General features: G+C 37.0%; 1 protein-coding gene across 1 annotated transcript in view; it reads left to right on the top strand.

Annotated features, from left to right (window-relative positions):
• LOC126203538 (GTPase-GDP dissociation stimulator vimar) overlaps positions 1–19365 on the top strand; it is a 92847-nt gene extending 73482 nt beyond the window's left edge. Inside the window, exons 11-13 of the mRNA XM_049937862.1 lie at positions 3969–4101; positions 14361–14635; positions 15845–19365. Of these exons, the coding sequence (XP_049793819.1) occupies positions 3969–4101; positions 14361–14635; positions 15845–15972 (536 nt within the window). The 3' untranslated portion in view covers positions 15973–19365. The remainder of the gene's footprint in view (positions 1–3968; positions 4102–14360; positions 14636–15844) is intronic.
• The last annotated feature ends 1646 nt before the right edge of the window (positions 19366–21011 follow it).

Genomic DNA, 21011 nt, shown 5'->3' with positions numbered 1-21011 from the left:
CTTACCAGGCCTGGTTGAATAAGGTGGTTTCCCATTTTGTATGAGCTGGTGTGCAATTTGATCAGCTCGGCTTGGACATTTGCATGCATAATCGCTTGTGAAGGGTCATTATTCAAGCGTTTCAGAAGCCTCCAGGCCTCGTGACTACTTCTACTTGTATTACAGTCTTCCATCAGTTTCTCCCACTGTGTTGTCTTTGCCTCGGAGATTGAGGAGAGGACAGATCTAGCTGTTTGGGAGGTTTCCTCACTGAATGGGTTTTCATTGTATTGGGTATAATACTCCTTGAGCAATGTAGCTGTTTCTGAAGTTACGTCCTGCAGGTAGTTTGTCTTGCAGCCTTTGGGGTACATGCTCATGAGCATTATTTAACAAGCTCAACAAAGTGTTCATACTCTTCAGGCACAGGCTTAATTGTATGAACTTTATTGTCCAGCGTTTTAGAAAATTTCAGCCAATCTGCCTTCTTGAAGTTATGCCTTCATCTAAAACCAATTTCTGGGGGTCTTATGATGGAAGAAGTTGGCACATTATTGCTCTATGTTGTGTGTTAGGTATGGCATGACACACTGATTTGTGGCACTGTTGCACTGCATTTTCACTCACACATAAGAGGTCAGGGTTGTACCCTCATTGCCACCTTCCACTGTCAAAGGATGGAGGTAGTTTACTATCATGAATGAGGGAGAGGGAGTTAGTTTAAGCCCAAGATATAATGGCTTCACCATCTTCATCTTCTTAAGTGTATCCCCAAGCATGGCTGTGGCTATTAAAATCCCCTATTACCACAGATATTTTCTGCGAATCAAAGTTTTTAGGAGGAACAAAGGAGAATTTTTCGGAAGGAGGCTTGTCCACTGACGTGATCACACAGTTGCCGAGTTCCTAGGTGGTGATCTCATTGTTATTGTCATGTGTATAATAGGCACTCAAGACTTGGATTTCTGGCTTGACGAAAATAGCACTGCCATATTTAGCATGAGGTATTTCTGCAGCTAGCTGCAAACTGGGTATTTTCTGTCATCTTTGCTGGGTATCTGTGAGTTCCTTGTATGCACAGTACATCACACTTCTGTTCATGGAACAGTTCTTGAAATAGCTGTTGCTTAGGTTGTGACATGCCTTCAATATTTACTGAAATAACTGTCAGAACAGGTTCTAAAAAGAACCGTTTATTTAAACGTATCTTGTTTGAACTCGTAAGTGCTTGCATAAATTGATAAGTTATACTTCTGATAAAGGACTTAGTCCGATAGCTATTAATACCTGGCAATCTTCTTTGAGTTTGCCCGTCTGCCACACAATTCCTCCCTTTCATATTGTTAAAAGTTTGTCTACTTAATGTAGTGTTTGATAATAAGATGCCCAAAATTGCATGAGTTCTCACAAACTGTCAGATTGATTGTACTCGGACATGCCAGATATAAACAATGACAATGAGATAACAACTATAGCAAAACACAGCTGAAATGGACAAAGAATTATTGCCTTTTAGTGACTACTTAATTCTACTCAGTCTAAATTTTTTATTACTAACAAGTTTGTGCCTTTGTAATCCCATATTTACATATTAAGTCTTGTGCAGAGGTATCATATACTTCTACTGTCTGTGTTTTAAATGCCCTGCAGTTCATTGCTTTCATATTTTTTCTTTCTGCTTGAAGAAGAAGAAGAAGAAGAAGAAGAAGAAGAAGAAGAAGAAAGCAACAGAATTGTATTGCTCTATTCTGAAATGAGGATCAAAGACAAGTGCTTGGCTGAAAATATTTTCAGTATATTAAAAATATTAATTTTGAAAAGAAAAAAGAAAGGGAGATAGAGCTCAAGGTTGGATTGGACGAAACTGGCGAGGACTATGTAACATGTTGAAAAGCTCAGCAACTGTGGAAATGTAAAGTTACATCTCTTTGATGTTGAATAAAAATTGTCTCTGTTGCTGAGTAGATGTATTACTCCATAATAGCTGTAGGAGCAGGTATTGTTTATGTGATGAGGAAATGAATCCTGCCCCACATGTATCTACTTAATTTTTCAAACACAATTTAATCATATTACCTACCTGTACAAAGGGTGTCTGAAAGTAATGTCCCACATTTTTTACTCATTTGACAACAATGTTGCAAATGCAAAATGTTAGGTACAAATTCTTTGAAGTTCTCAGAGTGCGTGCAAAATTTCTGTTCCTGCTGACAGATAGTGCAGTTCTGGCAATGTTGCAAAGTGGTGTCCATAAGTGATGTACATTACAAGCAGTGTGTAGACATTGAATTCCTTGCTGTGGAGAAAGACACTGTAGTACAGTTGGTCGATGGACACAGAGCTTGAGGCCAACAGAGGGTGGTCTGGTGGACCTTTATGATTTGCAGCAAGCAGGGAGATCCTGCACGGCTATTACACCTGACATGCTGCAGTGTACTTAAGGTCTCATTTGCAACAGCTGATGTGTTAAGACGTGGTGGTGGTGGTGGTGGTGTTGCTCCTGCTTCTGCTGTCAGTTGCCAAAGGAACTGTGAGTGCGATTATCTGCATTCTCAGGTACTCGGCAATGTGTTTTGCGATGGAACACAAATTTGACAGAAAAGAACCATTTGTTGTTGCAAGTTCTGAAGCTGAGGAGAAGCCTTCTTATCCCGGTTTGTGACAGGTGATGGAACTTGGATTCACCATTTTGAGCCCAAAACAAGAAGACAGGTGTTTGAATGGCATCATCCTCGCTCTTCACAGGAGAAAAAAAATCAAAGTGAGTGCTTCTGCTGATGGCATCACGATGACTGTGTTTTAAGACTTTGAGGGTGTGGTACTCATTGATGCAATGCCAAGGAGCAGTAACATTAATTCGGAGGCACATGTGAATGCATTAACCACACTCGAGAAGCGTTTCCAGCAACTTCCGCACCATAACGATCCAGGATATGCTTTGATTCGACACAATAATGCTAGACTTTCTGAACACATTGTGAAGCAAGATTGGACAGTGTTACCCTATCCATCCTACAGCCTTGACATAGCTCATTCTGGAATCCCCTTGTCTGGGCCATTTTGAGGATGATGGCAAAGTGATTCACACAGTTAGGAATGTCTTCATGAGCAGAACAAGAACTGGAACTGAAAGACCATAAAGACCTTTGTGTCTCTGTGGAAGGAGATTACATGGAAAAATCGTGTGTGTGGATGAAACATCATTCTTTTATGTATGTAATTTTCATTGTGTGAAATAAGTAACTGCCAAAGGAAAAAGAAGGTAGGGTATTATTTTCTGGGCAATCCTTGCAATAAAATGGTGTTATGTCCTTGGTTAAGGACCACCCTCCTGAAATTCTGAGCTCTTCAGTTGTTTCTGGAAGTTCCTGCAGCATATGTTTCAAGATCTTGCAAATGGTTAATGACTTTTATATTAATTTATGGTTACTCATACTACTTAGATTTTCAGTTTTTGTTTTTCTTCTCAAAAAGAGTATGAATAGATGCTTAGATGCTCATCGAAACACCGCAGTATCTCAACACTGCCACCTGGCTGGAAACTCAAAATCTTTACATAAATTTACAGAGTATCCATGAAATATTTGTACTAATACATGCAAAGAGTATTTTCTAATATTCATTTCCTGCCTGTATGCAGAGAGTAGTGAATGCTTCTCTTCACTTTGGTGCGTACTGTTAAGTTAGTTAGTTAGTTACATATTCTGTCACCCTAATTGTGTGCACACACACACACACACACACACACACACACACACACACACACACACACACAAAAGTTTATGTTTCAGTTTGATTTTACTGATGGTGATCAAAGTCACTAATCTGCCGTATCAAAATTAAATCTCAATCTATCATGTAATGCTAGGTTGCACTCACTGCACTGAATTTACATAATTTAATTTGAGCAATATTTATGAAAAATGTTTTCTTACATGACTGATGAAATTTTTTGGAACAGTGTATCAGGCTTCAAATTTCCTTTGCAGTAGCAGCAGCTTGTGAACTGGGTGGACAACCGGAGCTCGTTCGGAGACTGGTTTCTTGGTGTGCAACAGAGGACCACCCTGGTGTTCAGGGTGAAGCCAACAGGCTTCTTGCTTGGCTAATTAAAAATAGCAGGTAAGTAAATCGCTTGTGGAGATACCACAGCACTTTATGCTAGGGAGCAACAAAAACAATAACTGCAGGGGAGACCTCTGTTGTCAGAAATCTCAAGTCTTACGGCGTGTTCGTGCACATGTTGAGCCAAACTTTGACAGTGAACAGTAATGCACAAAATGCTGTCTGATATAAGGATAGGCTGTGCATAATGAATCACAAAGTGTTCACTGGAAAAAAACATTTTAATCAAAATTGGCTAATAGCACATTGCAGTAAAGATTTTACATCTAGAAATGGACAGTGACTTCTTTTAAAGCATTTGTTATGATTGTGGAACAACACATGAAGAAAATGTCTGAAAATATTGCAATGAAAAAGTGGCCAAAACTCCATTCTTGAGTCTTTCCAAGTTTAATGTATTGCTGTTTGAATTTCTACTTATAAAGTAATTTCATTGTTGATTATGTGAGCATTTAAGAATTCAATAGCACTGCTTGTTTGTCATAGCCTTGGTACAAATCATAAAATAATGAGTCGTCTGCTGTGCTATCTGCAACTGAAGTCGACAAATGTGTGTGTGTAGATGCCCAACAGCTGTTCGGTTGTGTAGCGATAATGTGTTGGGGGAAGGGACGAAAGGGGAAATATCTGTAAAGCAAGAGAAGAGAGGGAGTAGCGTTCGCAAATTTGGGGAAAAAGAAGAAATCAGAAACATAACATTTGCTGTAGTTTATTGTTTTTAACAGTTCTGTTCATGAAGATCTGAGCGTATCTGGCAGTTCAGCGTCTGAGCAGTCATTAGAAGCAACGACAGTGTCTTCTACAAAATTTTCTCTGATCCCTTCGTTTAGCATGGCTTACACACTTAACCCAGTCTTCAATATGTACACTATCAATGAGACATTGAAGTAAATTCTGCATGTCTATAATTCTGGCCATGCAGTTTCTGAATGTGACTCTCTTGCATTTCACTTAGTCTCATATATATTGTCTATTAGTTTTTACTGGCAGAGGTAGAGGGGAGGCTTTACAACATGATGGCCCATTTCTGCTGCTATGCAATTAAATTCGAACTAGTTATAAGGATGCTTACTGTGCCTGACTTCTTCCTATGTCACTACTTTTGTACAGCAGGCCCAAATTACAGTAGCATTTTAAGAAATTTTAGTAAATTAAGTTATTCTTCTTTCTAGCCACTGCACAATTTCTTTCTTCTGTGTATTGTAATTAGAAGCTCTCTCCTTCATCATTTTTAAAAAAAAGAAAGAAAAATGATAATGTGCGTTATCTGTGACCCTTCTCTAAACCATATTAAGCACATCATTATTCATCTGCTCATGATAATAATTAAATTTGTTGGGTGTAAATATTAGCTTTGCATATTTTGATGACCCTACAGGATAATAGTAAGCAAACATTACCGTACAGCAAACACACAAGCAGCTGATTGATTGCAACAAAGCGGTACCCACATCTGACAGCAGCATGTATGAAGCACATTTTTGTCAAGTAAAGCATCCGTATACAGAAATGACAATGTGGCAACAGTGTGCACTCCGTTGTGGATCTAGCTGGACTGAGTGAAAGTCTTATTATTGGCAGCTATAGTAGAAGGAAAAGTGAGGGGTTGAGAGGACTGACATTCCTCTCTCAGCGATCATTTACCCCATTCTCTAGTTTGTGTTCGATGAGAGTGTAAATGCATAAATTAATCACGTATTTTTAAAAGGGCATCAATCCGTAATTTGGCGTTTGCTACTGCTTCAGATATTACATTTGTAACTGCACAAACTGATATTAAAAATGAGTTACCAATCCCTCAGTGAAGATTCTACAGGATTTTGAAAAACAATGTTATTTTTGTAGAGGCATTAGTGACTTGTGCCCTTTTAAAAGCAAAGAGGCATAAGTTGTAACTCATGCCCCCTTTGAAAATAATGCGTAGGTAGATGCACTGATGATTCTGCATTCCATTTAATATTTTCTACTTTCTAGATAGTGTTACCAGTAGTGTCCTCAAGAAAAATAATATGCTGCAACTGTTGTACAGTGTTATCCATGAAATTAAAAGTGCATTGCATTATAGGTTGGCAGTAGTGTTTTCTGATTATTTGTAATACGATGAGTGCTTTTTAGAGCATACAGAAGTAATACTCCAAATTTTGTCTATTCTTGGAGAACTTCTCGGCTCAGAATAAAGAGTGTACTCAACTGGTTCTGGGAGATTGAACAAAATTCACCAGTGAGAGGGCACACACATTTTACACTCTGATAGGGATTTTGGTATTATGGAAACAGAATAGATTTAAGGAAACAGGATGGATTTTTTATGGTGCATGACACTGCAGGGATGATTCTTACGGGTTCAAAACCAAGTAAATTTCTCATTAGAGAGATTGCTGCTAATGAAATAGAAGACTTCGTCATGGTGGCAGCTGCACTACAGGAAGACCAAAATTTTTGAAGAAACTTGGTAGACAAGGGAAGGTGATATTTTCTATCAGAACTTTTTCACATTCTGTATTTGATAATACAAGGAAAGGTTGTATTACAACTTGTAAAATGGTCAAGGATTGATCAGTCACACTTTATGTGCAGGTCTCTGATGTGGTGCTTTGACTGTGCCAGAAAAGCTAGCTTATACATCAGAAAAGGTTCAAATTAAGTCAAATATAGCAAAGGATGAACACCTGTCATTCTGTGAGGAAATTCTGAAGTTGTTTATGAGGAATGACAAGCGAGACAACTAGTGAATGAACTGTCAAACACTGGTTATTGTTGTAGAATGATGCATTAGTATTGTGTACAGTTGAGATGATGATAATGTGAAAAAAAAGAAGTGTGTGATTTCATTATCTTATTATATGTGGGTAATTTTTTTAGGGTATCAGTTTCCAGGTTTAATAATTACAGGGTTTACTTGCCACGGGACGACTAGGAAATCCAGGAAAAACCTGGGAATTTTTTCATCCGGGAAAAATATGGAAAAACCTGAAGGATTTTTTAGAATTCTGGGACTTTTTCATTGTTTTAGTTCTCTGTTACATTTTTTGTAATTTGTCTGGTAAGAACTGATACTCCAACAAAGAATTTTACTTTATCTCACTACTGCAGAATAATCCTGAAGCAATAAAATGTAAATGAGAGAATAACATCAAAATAAAACTTTAGTTGCAAAGAAAGTACACCATTTGCAACAACAAAATATAGTGTACACACAAGTGACTGCTGACAGCAAAATGTTTCAAAATGCTTTAGGACAAGGACTCTGCAGTACTTTGTAACAACAAATTGCTTTCAATGAGTGTGATGTCGCAACTGTTTACATTTCTAACAGGTTGTGGGAAAATATTGTGAGTGGCAGTTTGAGAAGTATTACTTTCGAAGTAAATTTCCTTTTACACAAGGTGAATTATGTGTGAGAATGTGTGACAAATTTCTTAAATCATGAAGGATTTGACTCTGATCCAAAACTTACTTACCACTTTGAGGACTAGTCACTTAGAAAAATTTTGGGCCCAGAGGACCAGCCATTTATGCCACAATTTAATATTTTACAGGAGCATTTGTGTTTGATATGTCTTAAAGGGTAACACACACTAAAAAAGACCAAACTTCATAGTTAGTTTTTCATATTTCTTTTAGTTCTTTTATAGATAAAAACTTATGCAATAATGATGGCAAAATGTATAGTTATCCTTAAAAAAGGTATGTGATGAGTTCTTGAGCAATTTCACCTGTAATTGGCTTTCCTATGGAAAAGTCGAAGTGCCTGATGGAACATATATTTGGTTAGGTAACCAACAAGATGTTCGGTGCACAACACTGAAATTTACAATTCTGCTTATCAGAAAGATTCAGCAGCAGCAATTTAAGCTGTGCTCTTAGGATTCTGCCTAACCACACCCTTGGGGGGGGGGGGGGGGGGGGGGGGAAAGGTGACAACCAATATTTATATGTGAAAGCTTAGCTTTTCGTGCAGCTATGCTGAATGTATCTTAATTTAAACCATTAAGTTTTCCTAATTGTATGTTCATGTTATTTTCACAGTCAAGTTGCAATCACTACATCACTCTGAATATATGCTGTCACTGGCTGGCGAGATCATATGACACGAGTTATGATTGGCTGACAAAAGCATGTCTCAGTCTCGATTTCATGCTTTGGAAGTAAATGTGCTGTATTTGGTGGAATTCATCTCCATCGCTGCTGCCCCCCCTCCCCCCCCCCCCTCGGGTTTTGGTGACAAATTTTACAGCTCCAAGGGAAAGTATATTGTCAATTAACACAAAAAAAGTACTCTCACCCAGCGTATAGTGTATTTTCACCCGAGGTATAGTGTATTTTTTAACGGGGAAAACCCAGGAACTTCTTTTTTCTTGTCTGCATAGTCACCCTGAATTGGTTACCAAAATATAACATTAGAAATTCAGTTTCCAGCCTGAAAATCACATTTGAGTCGTATTATATAACAATGCCAATAAAGATGCCCATATAAAATTATTATACAAATTAAACAGTTTTTCTCAATTTCACACAACTGTGTTTTGGTTGACTTAAGCCCCTTTAAAATACGCAATCCCAATATAGTATATCTTATTATTTTTGAGAACAGAAGTAGTAATAGAGAAGCCTCTTGATTTTGTCTCATTCCACTTCTAATCTCAAATCGCAGAAGCAGCCTTGGAATTTTATTTTGGATTTTATAATTTTTCGAGGCAGCTCTAACTATGGCCAATAATTTCAGAAAGACTTGAATTAAAGTTGTCATAGGAGTTGGACTACAAATATCTTCAGGATGGCTAACAAGAAAATTTTATGTCACCAGTATTAGGGACATCCCCTTGTCTTGTACTTGTGGCGCTCCACAGCTTGCAGATATTGATAATTTCATGTCAATATAAATTCACTCTACTTGATAGTGTTCTTTCTCATTTATTTTTCCCCTTCACTGCTTGATGAGTATTGGGCACACCTTATGTACGTTGCTTCTGACGAACGTCAAGTGTAGCAGCAATCTTGAAGACATGCTGTGACGACGCCACTCACGGGAACAGGTTGAACTAAGTTTGAAAACAAGCAGGAAGGATGTATCTACACACTGTAAAACTTTCACACATGCAGTATGAAAACTATTTTTACAAAAAATAGTGTGATTTCTTTTGGAGTGACCCTTGTAATTGCATTTTTTCCCCGACAGTTTTAATCATGGTAAATGGTATATAAGTTTTTTATTTAGAACACAGCTGATTACCACACACATATAACAGAAAAATAATTTGTGGCTATTGATCTCGACCTCATTGCTGCTGAATATTGCACAAAACTTGAGATGAATTGCAAGCTCAGGGGTGTATGACTGTTGAAGCACAAAAAGTTACTGTCAGGCATTCTCTAAAGTACCTACTGAACCCTAGTTGCATTAGGCTTATCCATTCTATTAGACATATCAAATTACACAGGGCTCCACCTGGGTTACTGTGGGACGTAAATATGACCCATATATTGACCCTTAAAACACTCTGTGATTCAGGTAGGCTGTTAAGACTGCAGGATGGTAGAGCTCACGTCTGTTTGTGTGTACGGCTGCTGGAACAATAATTAATACTGCTAATTTGCATGTAGCTGCTGAAATGCATAATTTCCACACTACACATGGTTTATATTAATTGGTTAAAACATCACCAGTGGTAGAGTTTTCTCCTTTGTTTCATGCTTACAGTGCAGATTTTATGTTTGCATTCACGTCCACCAGAATTTTCCTCTTTCTCACTGGAGCTGTACGTAAAAAATGAAACGGACAGGCAAACCAAAAATGTTGAACAATGAAGCTCAAGAAAGCAGACAATGAACATATAAGCTATATTTTCAGGGTGACCAGTAATATAGACCATGGGCATCAATAGAATGGATGGGAGCAAGGGAAAGGACTGTTTCCCTGTTCTCTGCCTCACATCTCACAGGCTCTCTTCTTAGCTACCTACCATAATAGTAGTAGTAGTAGTAGTAGTAGTAGTAGTAGTAGTAGTACTTGTTACCTTAATATAGAGAGGCAAGTTTTATATGCCTCACCATGTGACCATATGTCCCATAGCCAATATGCTAAAAGTGCTAGAAATTTGGGAAAACTCCTTTCAAATGCTATGTTCAAGTGACTTGGTAAAAGTGAAGCATGGTTGTTCATGAGCCAGATACTGCTTGAACTTGCATATTTTCTTAAACCATTTGAGACAAATGTTGCGATAGTTCCTTCAGAAAGAACATGCCGAATTTTCTTGCTCATATTCCCCCGATTCCAAGCTTGTTGTGAATGACAGGACCTTAATCTTCCTCCCTCTCTCCTCTGTCTGAACATTCTCAGAAGAATATAATTATTACTCAAATAACCATCCAGCTTGGACAAAACAATAACCATTGTTCCTAGAGAAAAGGAGGAACCAATAAATTAAAGTTGTAAGGTATATACGTCATGATGAAGCAAAGAAGCAATTCAGGGCAACACAGTCACTGACCTTTCCGACATCCTGTTAGAGAATTGAAAACTCCAGTGATCGATGATGTTGACTCAGTAGAGATCCACCCAGTTGAGTGCTCTACCTGGAAGTACGACTGTGAAAAGAGGCTAACGGCTGAATCCGTCACAACAAATTCACAGTTTTTCTGTTTATCAGATGTGAATTCCTAGAGATCCCATTGTCATCTCTTTCAAAAGACAGGGGAAGAAAAAGATAAAAAGTTTAATGGAAAGCAATTAATAACCACTACACATTCTATTACAAGTGACATTGGAGATTTAGTTTCTGCCCTTAAATTCATAGTGAATGATCCCCATGGCCAAGCCAGTCTTGCAGCCTTTATTTTCCCTAGCAAACTGTAGAGAAAAGGGAAAGGAAAAACAAAAAGGCAGTGATAAAAGGTTCCTATCTTAAAATAAAAATTAAATGGTTCCAGTACTCGTGTGAAACAATACTAAAGCCTCCTACTGCAGGAAAAGTTTTAACTGAAACCCTGCAAAATGCTTTTGCTGCAACTCTGTATTTGTGATGTTGGATTTCACAGTGTTGTACAGAGTTGTGACAGCACAGTTTCCAGTGGTCAACTTGTTGAGTACCTAGAATACATATCTCGAAAATGTGGAAATTACTATACAGCACAAAGTTCTAAGGTCATTCTGTTGTGACATTTTGAAAAAAGATTTTGGGGGGAAGGTGCAATAAAAAGCTATTCTAGGTGTGGTGGGCAAAAATGTCAGACAGAATGGCCCTCATCTCAGGACAAGATTTTAGTAAGTTATAGCTTTGTTGAAATACCTGATTAAAAAATTCAGAACCAGTATAGTATTGATGATGAGAATTGTATGCCTAAGTTGTTTTTTGGAGGGATCAGCAGATGAGGATTGAATGTGATGGCCCGGGAAATCTGCTTCTGGACTAAGATGGGATGAGAATGGTGGTGTATTACTGTAAAGAGTCTGCATCTGAACAAATACATTTGCCTTGAATGCTAAGGCTGTATGAGAGGGAACATTTGATATGGACTTATGGCATCTGTCAAAATGTAAGTGCTGTTAGTTGTTTGTAGATTTAATGTGAATAGAAGTATGTAGCTAATCCTCAATGACGATAGGTCAACATCAAGGAAAGTGACATGGGATTTGGACTAAGATCATGAAACTGAATTGGGAGAATGCGTTTAGAGATTCCAAAAATTTTAAGAGGTCAGTCTCACCATCACTCAATATGGCAAAGGTGTAATCAGTGTATCTAAACCAAACTAGGGGTGAAGGCTAATGGATCCCAGGAATGCTCCCTCCATGTAACCTATGAAACGGTGAGCACAGGAAGGAGCCATCTTGGTTCCAATGGCTGTGACCCTGAACATATATTTGCCTTAGTCGATCAGCACTTGTAACGACCCCCTCCTACATAAAAGACACAAGCCATTTCCTAGATCGTCTGAAATCTGTGCCTGTCAATACTATCACTGCACAACTTGCTTGTCAAAATTGATGCCAACTCCCACTATACTAACATACACCATACATCCCATATACACAGTTTGTTTGCTACTGAACATTACCTCAACCAGCACCCACCTGATTCCAAACCTATGACAACCATCTCGCTCACCTTAATCAGTTTTATGCATGCAAACAACCACTTTACCTTTGAGGAGCAAACATACAGATGTTGTTGTTGTTGTTGTGGTCTTCAGTCCTGAGACTGGTTTGATGCAGCTCTCCATGCTACTCTATCCTGTGCAAGCTTCTTCATCTCCCAGTACCTACTGCAACCTACATCCTTCTGAATCTGCTTAGTGTATTCATCTCTTGGTCTCCCCCTATGATTTTTACCCTCCACGCTGCCCTCCAATACTAAATTGGTGATCCCTTGATGCCTCAGAACATGTCCTACCAACCGATCCCTTCTTCTGGTCAAGTTGTGCCACAAACTCCTCTTCTCCCCAATCCTATTCAGTACCTCCTCATTAGTTATGTGATCTACCCATCTAATCTTCAGCATTCTTCTGTAGCACCACATTTCGAAAGCTTCTATTCTCTTCCTGTCCAAACTATTAATCGTCCATGTTTCACTTCCATACATGGCTACACTCCATACAAATACTTTCAGAAATGACTTCCTGACACTTAAATCTATATTCGATGTTAACAAATTTCTCTTCTTCAAAAACGCTTTCCTTGCCATTGCCAGTCTACATTTTATATCCTCTCTACTTCAACCATCATCAGTTATTTTGCTCCCCAAATAGCAAAACTCCTTTACTACTTTAAGTGTCTCATTTCCTAATCTAATTCCCTCAGCATCACCCGACTTAATTTGACTACATTCCATTATCCTCGTTTTGCTTTTGTTGATGTTCATCTTATATCCTCCCTTCAAGACACCATCCATTCCGTTCAACTGCTCTTCCAAGTCCTTTGCTGTCTCTGACAGAATTACAATGTCATCGGCGAACCTCAAGGTTTTTATTTCTTCTCCATGGATTTTAATACCTATTCCGAATTTTTCTTTTGTTTCCTTTACTGCTTGCTCAATATACAGATTGAATAACATCGGGGAGAGGCTACAACCCTGTCTTACTCCCTTCCCAACCACTGCTTCCCTTTCATGTCCCTCAACTCTTATAACTGCCATCTGGTTTCTGTACAAATTGTAAATATCCTTTCGCTCCCTGTATTTTACCCCTGCAACCTTTAGAATTTGAAAGAGAGAATTCCAGTCAACATTGTCAAAAGCTTTCTCTAAATCTACAAATGCTAGAAACGTAGGTTTGCCTTTCCTTAATCTTTCTTCTAAGATAAGTCGTAAGGTCAGTATTGCCTCACGTGTTCCAGTATTTCTACGGAATCCAAACTGATCTTCCCAGAGGTCGGCTTCTACAGATAGATCAGAGTTAAATGTTCACGGAGTTCGTGCAATATTGAATGTACTACTGTCTTCTGTAGGATGCTTCTCTCTTGTAGTATGGCACACCAATGCCCTTCAGTTAGCTACTTATAGATATTTTTTTAAAACTAAAACTGATTTAGTCACGAAATTAATCCCCGATGAAGTGTCCACAATGAAATTCTGGAAACCAATTGGAAACAGATTTTTCAGTATGTGATTCATTGATAAAAGTTGAATGAAGCAATTAGACAATTACCAAAAGATGAATGAAGCAATAAGAGGCATTGTTGTTGATAGGCTGTCACGAAAATTGTAAATCCAGTGAAAACTACATTTGAAATTTCCATTATTTCACAAATGTTTCTTTAAATGCACACTGTAAATGAATTATTTGACCATTTGTGAGGTGCCATTGTTTTAACAATAATGAGTGAAAATTTTACAAAACTGTCTGTCACATTGCAATAGCTCCTATTAATTGTCATTTGTAAAAATCTAAAAGGTGGCTCACTTAAATTACTGGTTACCATATGATTTCTGTCTCTTAATATATGATGAATTAGATGCCTACATTACTACAGAGAGGAGACATTGAGTCACAGACAGTCACAATGAAAAGACTGCTAAAGTAGGGGCCATAGTGGCTGGAGGCAGTGACCATGTGCATGTTTGCAATTCTGTGCCTCCCATAAGTGGTGAGTAGAAATCTGTCCTTTTCATAATATTGTTGTTACTCTGTCCAGAACTTTAAATTTTTTGATGGCTACAGAAGATTGTGCCCAGCAGGACTCTGGATTTAGTTTTTTAGTATTATTTGTAGTTTTTAGTTGTACTGTCTGGTATTACAGTTGGTGTCACTTTCTGCAGGGATCAGAAAGTATTGCAGACTATGGTTGCAGCAGGTGCTTTGCCTTGCCTTATTGCTATGGTGACTGCAGAACACACTGTTATGCAGAATGAGGCACTTCTGGCACTGGCATTGGTGGCCTCGTCAGTGAGGCACATATCAGAAGCAGCAGAGTGCATAGAAAGTGCAGGCATCGGTCCTGCTGTGGCACGCTTACTCACCGGCAGCGGCAGCTCCCTGGCACGAGAAGTCATTCTGAATCTTATGACACTGTTGGAGCAGCTTTCTCTGTCAGGTAGTGTCCTTTATCTTTTGTCACATTTTTTGTTCTATCTTGTTTTAATTTTTGGGTTCAGTTTTTAACATTCAACAGTTTTGAAACATTTCCAGTCCTGCTTATAAAAATAAAAGTATACTAATAAATGGCAAAATCACTAATTTTGTTAAACTTTGATCCTCAGTTACTGTATTGTAGTCATAATTATGAATTTAGATCTTTGCTAAACCAAATAAGTGGAAAAAACAAAAAAAAAAAAGATATAACGTACCTCAGTGAATACAATGCAATTTATGATCTAGGAAAAATTTCCATATGGTTTGCTTTAGCTCTGAGACTTCCAGTGATTCCACTATAAATTATTTCCATAAGCAAAATCACATGTAAGAAATGTGGTTTAGACAAATAGCCCACAGTGACACGTAAGTGTGTTTTAGTAGCCATATGTTACAATTATTTCAGTTCTGTTTTTCAGCTCTCTTACTTGTAACTACTTGCCTGTACCATCATTCACCATCTGTCTGTATCCTCTTTCCAGTGATCTTCTTTTGTCATTTTGATATCCTGTTCCCTCCTATTTTCTCCTTCAGATTCACATTTTCCTTTAGATCTTACCTGTGACCATGCTGCTGTTTGCAACTACTTCCTTTTTATTCCTCTTACATTTTCCCCCCTTTTTCTAATAAATTTCATTTGTGAAGTACCTTGTCTGATTAATGTATATCTCTTGAATATTATGGTTTTATAATAATTTCATCTGCCTCTACAGACTGATCTGTATAGAAATTTGTGTTCCTTTTCTTCAAGTAAACTTCCATGTTGCATAGTTTTCCTCTTTATCTTTCTTCACGTACTCTGTGGTCAATATGGTTATAAAACTCATTGCACCAAATTTACTATATTTGTGATATTTCTTACAAATTAATTTTTATTTCTCACTGCAACTGGGATAATGATGTTTTTATGGCAGTACCTTAACAATTGTAACGCCTTATACTGATGTAATAATTGACTCCTTGTATTTTAGTTTGTTATTTTTCCTTTATCCGTGGCTTAGTACTAACTTTTTCCTGTTTTCCACATTGTGAAATTTGTAATCTTGTGACTGGAAAAAGAACACAGTAGAAACACTATGTTTTTCTGAAACCACCATGGTTGTTTATCAGTGAAGTAGCTCATCTTGTTAATGCAACTTCTGAACTTAGTTTGTTATTTCTTTTCTTTTAGAGCTGATAAAGAAGCATTTAGTGGAAAATGGTGTACCTTCTGCAATGATGACACTGTGCAACAGAGAAGACATTTCAGATATCCATAATCAGATAAGGAGACTTGCTTCCATGCTGGATTCTGGCTGATGTCATTTGTGTTACTATTTTAGCATTATCCCCAATTATGGCCATATTTGTTCCACACCATCAGTATTTTACCTATTTAAGCATAATTTATTACTGTAGAAAGGCACATTTCTTTGTGCAAGAATGGTTATTATGTAAATTTTTTTCCACCTCTATGTTCATTGCTTGCTGTAACTGTGTTGTTATTTAACCTTTCCCATGAGAGGCATCACAGTTAACATATTATTGCCATTTTTAAGTATTATTATTGTCTTAAATAAGAAGGAAAAATTATTATTACTGATAGATATTACTGGTTGACAAGGAGGTATTAGAGTTCATTGTGAAAGACTTTATGCAATTCCTTGTTGATTTTTGTTAAAAGATGGGTGTACATGTATTTACATCTAATGTATGTTGTTGTGTGGATGGTATTATCCCCATCTTCGATTCCATGTCACTATCAGTGTCAAAGGAAATAAACTTACAAGCTCCTGGGCTTCACTGTTGCTAATTACATTAAAAATATTTGCTAATATTCTTATTCTAGTCATTTGTGCCATTTTAAAAAGCCTGCTAGTTCATGAGAAAATGTTTGAATTAAAGGCTAACAAGAAATACTTTATGAAGCAGCACACTGACTGTGTTTCCCACATTATAGCTTATATTGAAAACTCAGGAACTTGCACCACCCTTTGTGTTGTACATAAGTAATGTTTGCTTTTATTTGACCAAGGGTTCGTTAGAGATCAGAAAGCTTTAAAATTATTCAGCCTTTGGCATTTAGTCTTATACTTGCAGAGGCATTGCAGATGAGATCCTTTAATGTGTATTACAGCTTACTTGCATATGAATATGAAAATTGCTTTGAACTTGTATTTCTCAGAACAAAAACAAGAATTTTCTAAACAGAAATACATATTGTAGGTTGTGAATCTCTGTTGTGATAACTAAGGTACCTCAGATTTGTAACGTGTAGAGTATGTGACGGACTGCATAATCTGTTTGATATTCCCACATTTGCGAAACATAACAAGTTTCATTCATTAGTCTTTCCATATGTGATATAGTGTTGGCAGTAATAGTTTTTACCTGGACTGCATGAATGAGACTAGATTAACTTGAGGTTGAAATTTGTTATTGATATTAAATATTTAGTAATAAAAGTTCATTTCGATTGTAGAAATGAAAGGGTTAAAATTCACTGAAGCAGTGTTTAGAATTTCAGAAAACTGAAGAAACTTTGTGGAAAACTAATAGACAGTATAAATATTATTAGTTGAGACTGTTAACCTACTGCTTAAGGCCCCTCCCTTGTTTGAACAAAAATTCTAAGACAGCTGATATTTTCAAAGATGATTTGGTACTTTAATGTAATTGTATTATGACACTTTTGTGATTTTTCTTCCAAATTTTGCCTGTTAAATTACTGACACTGTAAAAAGAGATCAGTGAATTTTGTGGTAATCCTGTGAGACTATTGGAAGGAATTGTAGACATATTTGATACACCAGGATGACTATATTATGCCTTGCCGCATACAACTTCCTCGGTGCTCTGTATATCCCTGCTAAGGTGGATCTTGTACTGTTTGATACACTACATTATACCATTGTATGGCAGAAAGCACGGTCTCCTCTCCTCCCCCCCCCCCCCCCTCCTGCTTTCCTCTCCCTCACCCTACCTCCCCAGACTAAGTAAAGGGGAATAATTATTGTGGTAGCTTTTCCCCAGGGATTTATTCAGTTGCTCTATTCAAGAAAAGATTGAGGTTTTAGAATTGTTAAGACATATGCAGCATTTCAGCAGGCAATAAGATTAATATTGCATCATGCAATGAAAGTACAATTTTGACTTGACTGTTCTTTCTAATATGTCTAGTATTTTGCGCACACTTTCATTGCAAGAGCAAACTGCTCTATTTTGTATAGAAACATGTTTTTGTATACAAACATGTTTTCCATTTATTTCCTGTTACCACTTACTGCTGTTTCATGTTTGTGCATGTATTTTATGGTATTCCAAATGCTGTTTTTCTGTGCTTCATTCCATTCTTCAAATAGCATTTTCCTTCTTTTAATGCTGCATTCTTTCATCACCTTTCAATCATTCTTTTCACAAGGGCTTTGGAGCCTGATAAGACTGTTGGTTACAAGAGAGTGAGATTGTAATAAGTGACCGTATCTCTCTTGTATACAACATACATGTTGCCGATAAGGATATGAATTATTCATGCTTTATCCAAATTGCATGCTTTTGTAACTTAGAATAGAAAAGTTTTTCTATCACTTGAAATCTCTGTGTAATGCTCTGAGTTACCTATTTTTCCCCCACAGAAGTGCCTCAAAAAAGCATCGAATCATATTTCCCATTGGCTGTAAAGTTGTCATTGCAAATGTTGATAATAGCCAGCCTGAGTCACTGCCATTTCTGTGGAAACTTTATTTTATACACACTTATACTACATAAGTCTAATAATATGGATTTAAACATTGCGAAGATTACCAGATAATGTTCTGCAATAAAATATTATCAACTTGCGGCATTTCTTTTGTTGTCTAAAACTAAATTACTTGGAATGACATTCATCAGATTGTTCTTGCCCAAGTTGTTGGATTTTGTTGCCTTTATTTTCATATTAAAAAGTGCTGGCAGAAAAGTGACTAACACATGGTATTCCCATAAACCTGACTGGCTGTAGAGCCATAAGCCATTCTATATCATACATAATGAAATTGTCAGTACTCGTAATGTGCTCTTCTCAATTATGGGACCTTGAGATCACACGTTGACCAATATTATATACATCTGCTTATTATTGTAATTTTCTGAATGTGTTGTGGCTATTCCATAGTTTGAAGTAGTTTGTTTTAAAATCTTGGTTCATTATTTTGCCATGTGCCAATGCCACAAGAAGTATGTCGGTTGATGACTCAGTAAAGCAATTATTGTTCTATTTATCAGAATTATTTTGTTTCTAATTTAGTACCTCAGTGATTTTCCTTTTTTTCTTATTCACTTACGATTGTGAAATGATTTGTCACTCAGTATCTTCAGATAAATTTTTAGGATTAATGTACTAGTGACAAACTTTCATTTGATACCAGTGTTATGAGAATTTTTCCATAGATTTTGGAATGGCAGTTAAGATAATATTAAAATGTTAAAAATGCAATAAGCTCATAATAAACTAGCTTTAATTTTTTAAATAAAATGAAAGACTTTATCTGGATCCAGTGATCTCTAGACATGCATTTTTAAGAGAAACATTGTTGAAAAATGTATTTGAGCCTGTATTGTATTTGTATGTTTTGCATACAGCTTTGTGCATGCACTAGTAATAGACTTGTTTAAGATTGCTATTGAGAAAGAAAGTTCTTGTTACTTGTTGTAATTTTAATATTAATATTATGTAATGACCACAGATAAAATTCATAAATTTTAAACTATTCTTGGTGTTACTTGATCATTTTGTTCCTTTTTGGTAGTAAAAGTATCAACAACTTGAAGGTTGATGTGAACATCATAGTGCTTTACTGTGCAAGGTGCTATGCTATTGCTTTCCTTTGATCTTTGAACTGGTTCACCCAGCCAGTTACAGAAGAACTTGTAGTTTAATTTAGATTCTGAACAATGGTGGAACTTCTCATTTTTTCACATTAACAGACATTGCCAAAAGTGATAAGTGATAGAAATCTTAGGACTGACCTGGGAATGAACCTGAGATCTTTGGAGCCATGCTCACTATTTCTTCATCCCAAAAAAAGTGCAATCTGAAGAAAAGCTGTGAAAATAAACAAAGTTTACTGCCAAATCTGAAGAAATGGTCTTGGTGCTTTTGTAATCAAACAGCCTTGCTGCAGCTTTTTCTTTCTGCAGTTTTGTTATCAAACACGTTGCCTGAATCCACTAAAACTTAGAAAAGTCTGTTCAGAATTACTTAATGGTTCACTGCTGGGGAGGAATACATGGAAACGCATAGCTGAGTTGCCACATCCACACAGCACACGCATGTAACCTTAAATTTCGTTCAACTCGTTTGCACTCACAAACTATTTTATGTAAAGAGATCAAAATAGTGCTGGTCTCTCCTGGAAGAACTGCACTATGTTTCTTGTCAGTTTTATCTGCATTAACAATTATTAAGATGATACATAGAAAGTTTACAAATATGCATTTCCTGATAGCGTTACTGAGTTTCAACATGTGGGAAAGTTTTATGTTATTGAATTTAGATGAACACATTATGCAAACAGAATCTTAAAAAATACATCGTATTTTCATTTGCTTGAAACTGAACTATGTCAGATATCACTCACATGTAAAAATTCAAGTTAAACATGAGGTTGTGCTTGTATTAAAACCTCAGAATTTGCCTGTTAGATGCCATTGTGAGAAACAGAGCACTTTGATTATAATTAATGCATTGTTGTGTTTCTGATCAGACTTTCTGCTTGTTTGTAACATTAAAAAAATTGTGTGTGTTAATAGAGGTGAAGAAACTGTCAATATAGAAGAGAAAAGAGTAGTGATACAAAATACACTATCTCAGTATTGCAACAACTGTAGTGCATGCAGTGAGAGGGATTTCTTTTGTGCAGCTAAGACATAGTTCCTGTGTTGAAGGTAATTCAAACTCAGTTGCTGATGATAACCTTCCTATCGGTAGTCAAAACTTGTGTGTTGTGGCCTTCAGTCCAGATACTGGTTTGATGCAGCTCTCCATGCTACCCTATCCTGGGCAAGCTGCTTCATCTCGAAGTACCTACCGCAGTCTACATCCTTCTGAATCTGCTTAGTGTATTCATCTCCTGGTCTCCCTCCAATACTAAATTGGTGATCCCTTGATGCCTCAGAACATGTCCTACCAACCGATCCCTTCTTCTAGTGAAGTTGTGCCACAAATTCCCCTTCTCCCCAATTTTATTCAATACCTCCTCATTAGTTACGTGATCTGCCCATCTAATCTTCAGCGTGCTTCTGTAGCACCACATTTTGTAGCCCTCTATTCTCTTCTTGTCCAAACTATTTATCGTCCATGTTTCACTTCCATACACGGC

This window comes from Schistocerca nitens, chromosome 9 (genome assembly GCF_023898315.1).
Source record: "Schistocerca nitens isolate TAMUIC-IGC-003100 chromosome 9, iqSchNite1.1, whole genome shotgun sequence".
NCBI classification, from domain to species: domain Eukaryota; kingdom Metazoa; phylum Arthropoda; class Insecta; order Orthoptera; family Acrididae; genus Schistocerca; species Schistocerca nitens.
The sequence above is the reverse complement of the archived record's forward strand: the minus strand, read 5'-3'. Positions and strand labels throughout refer to the sequence as shown.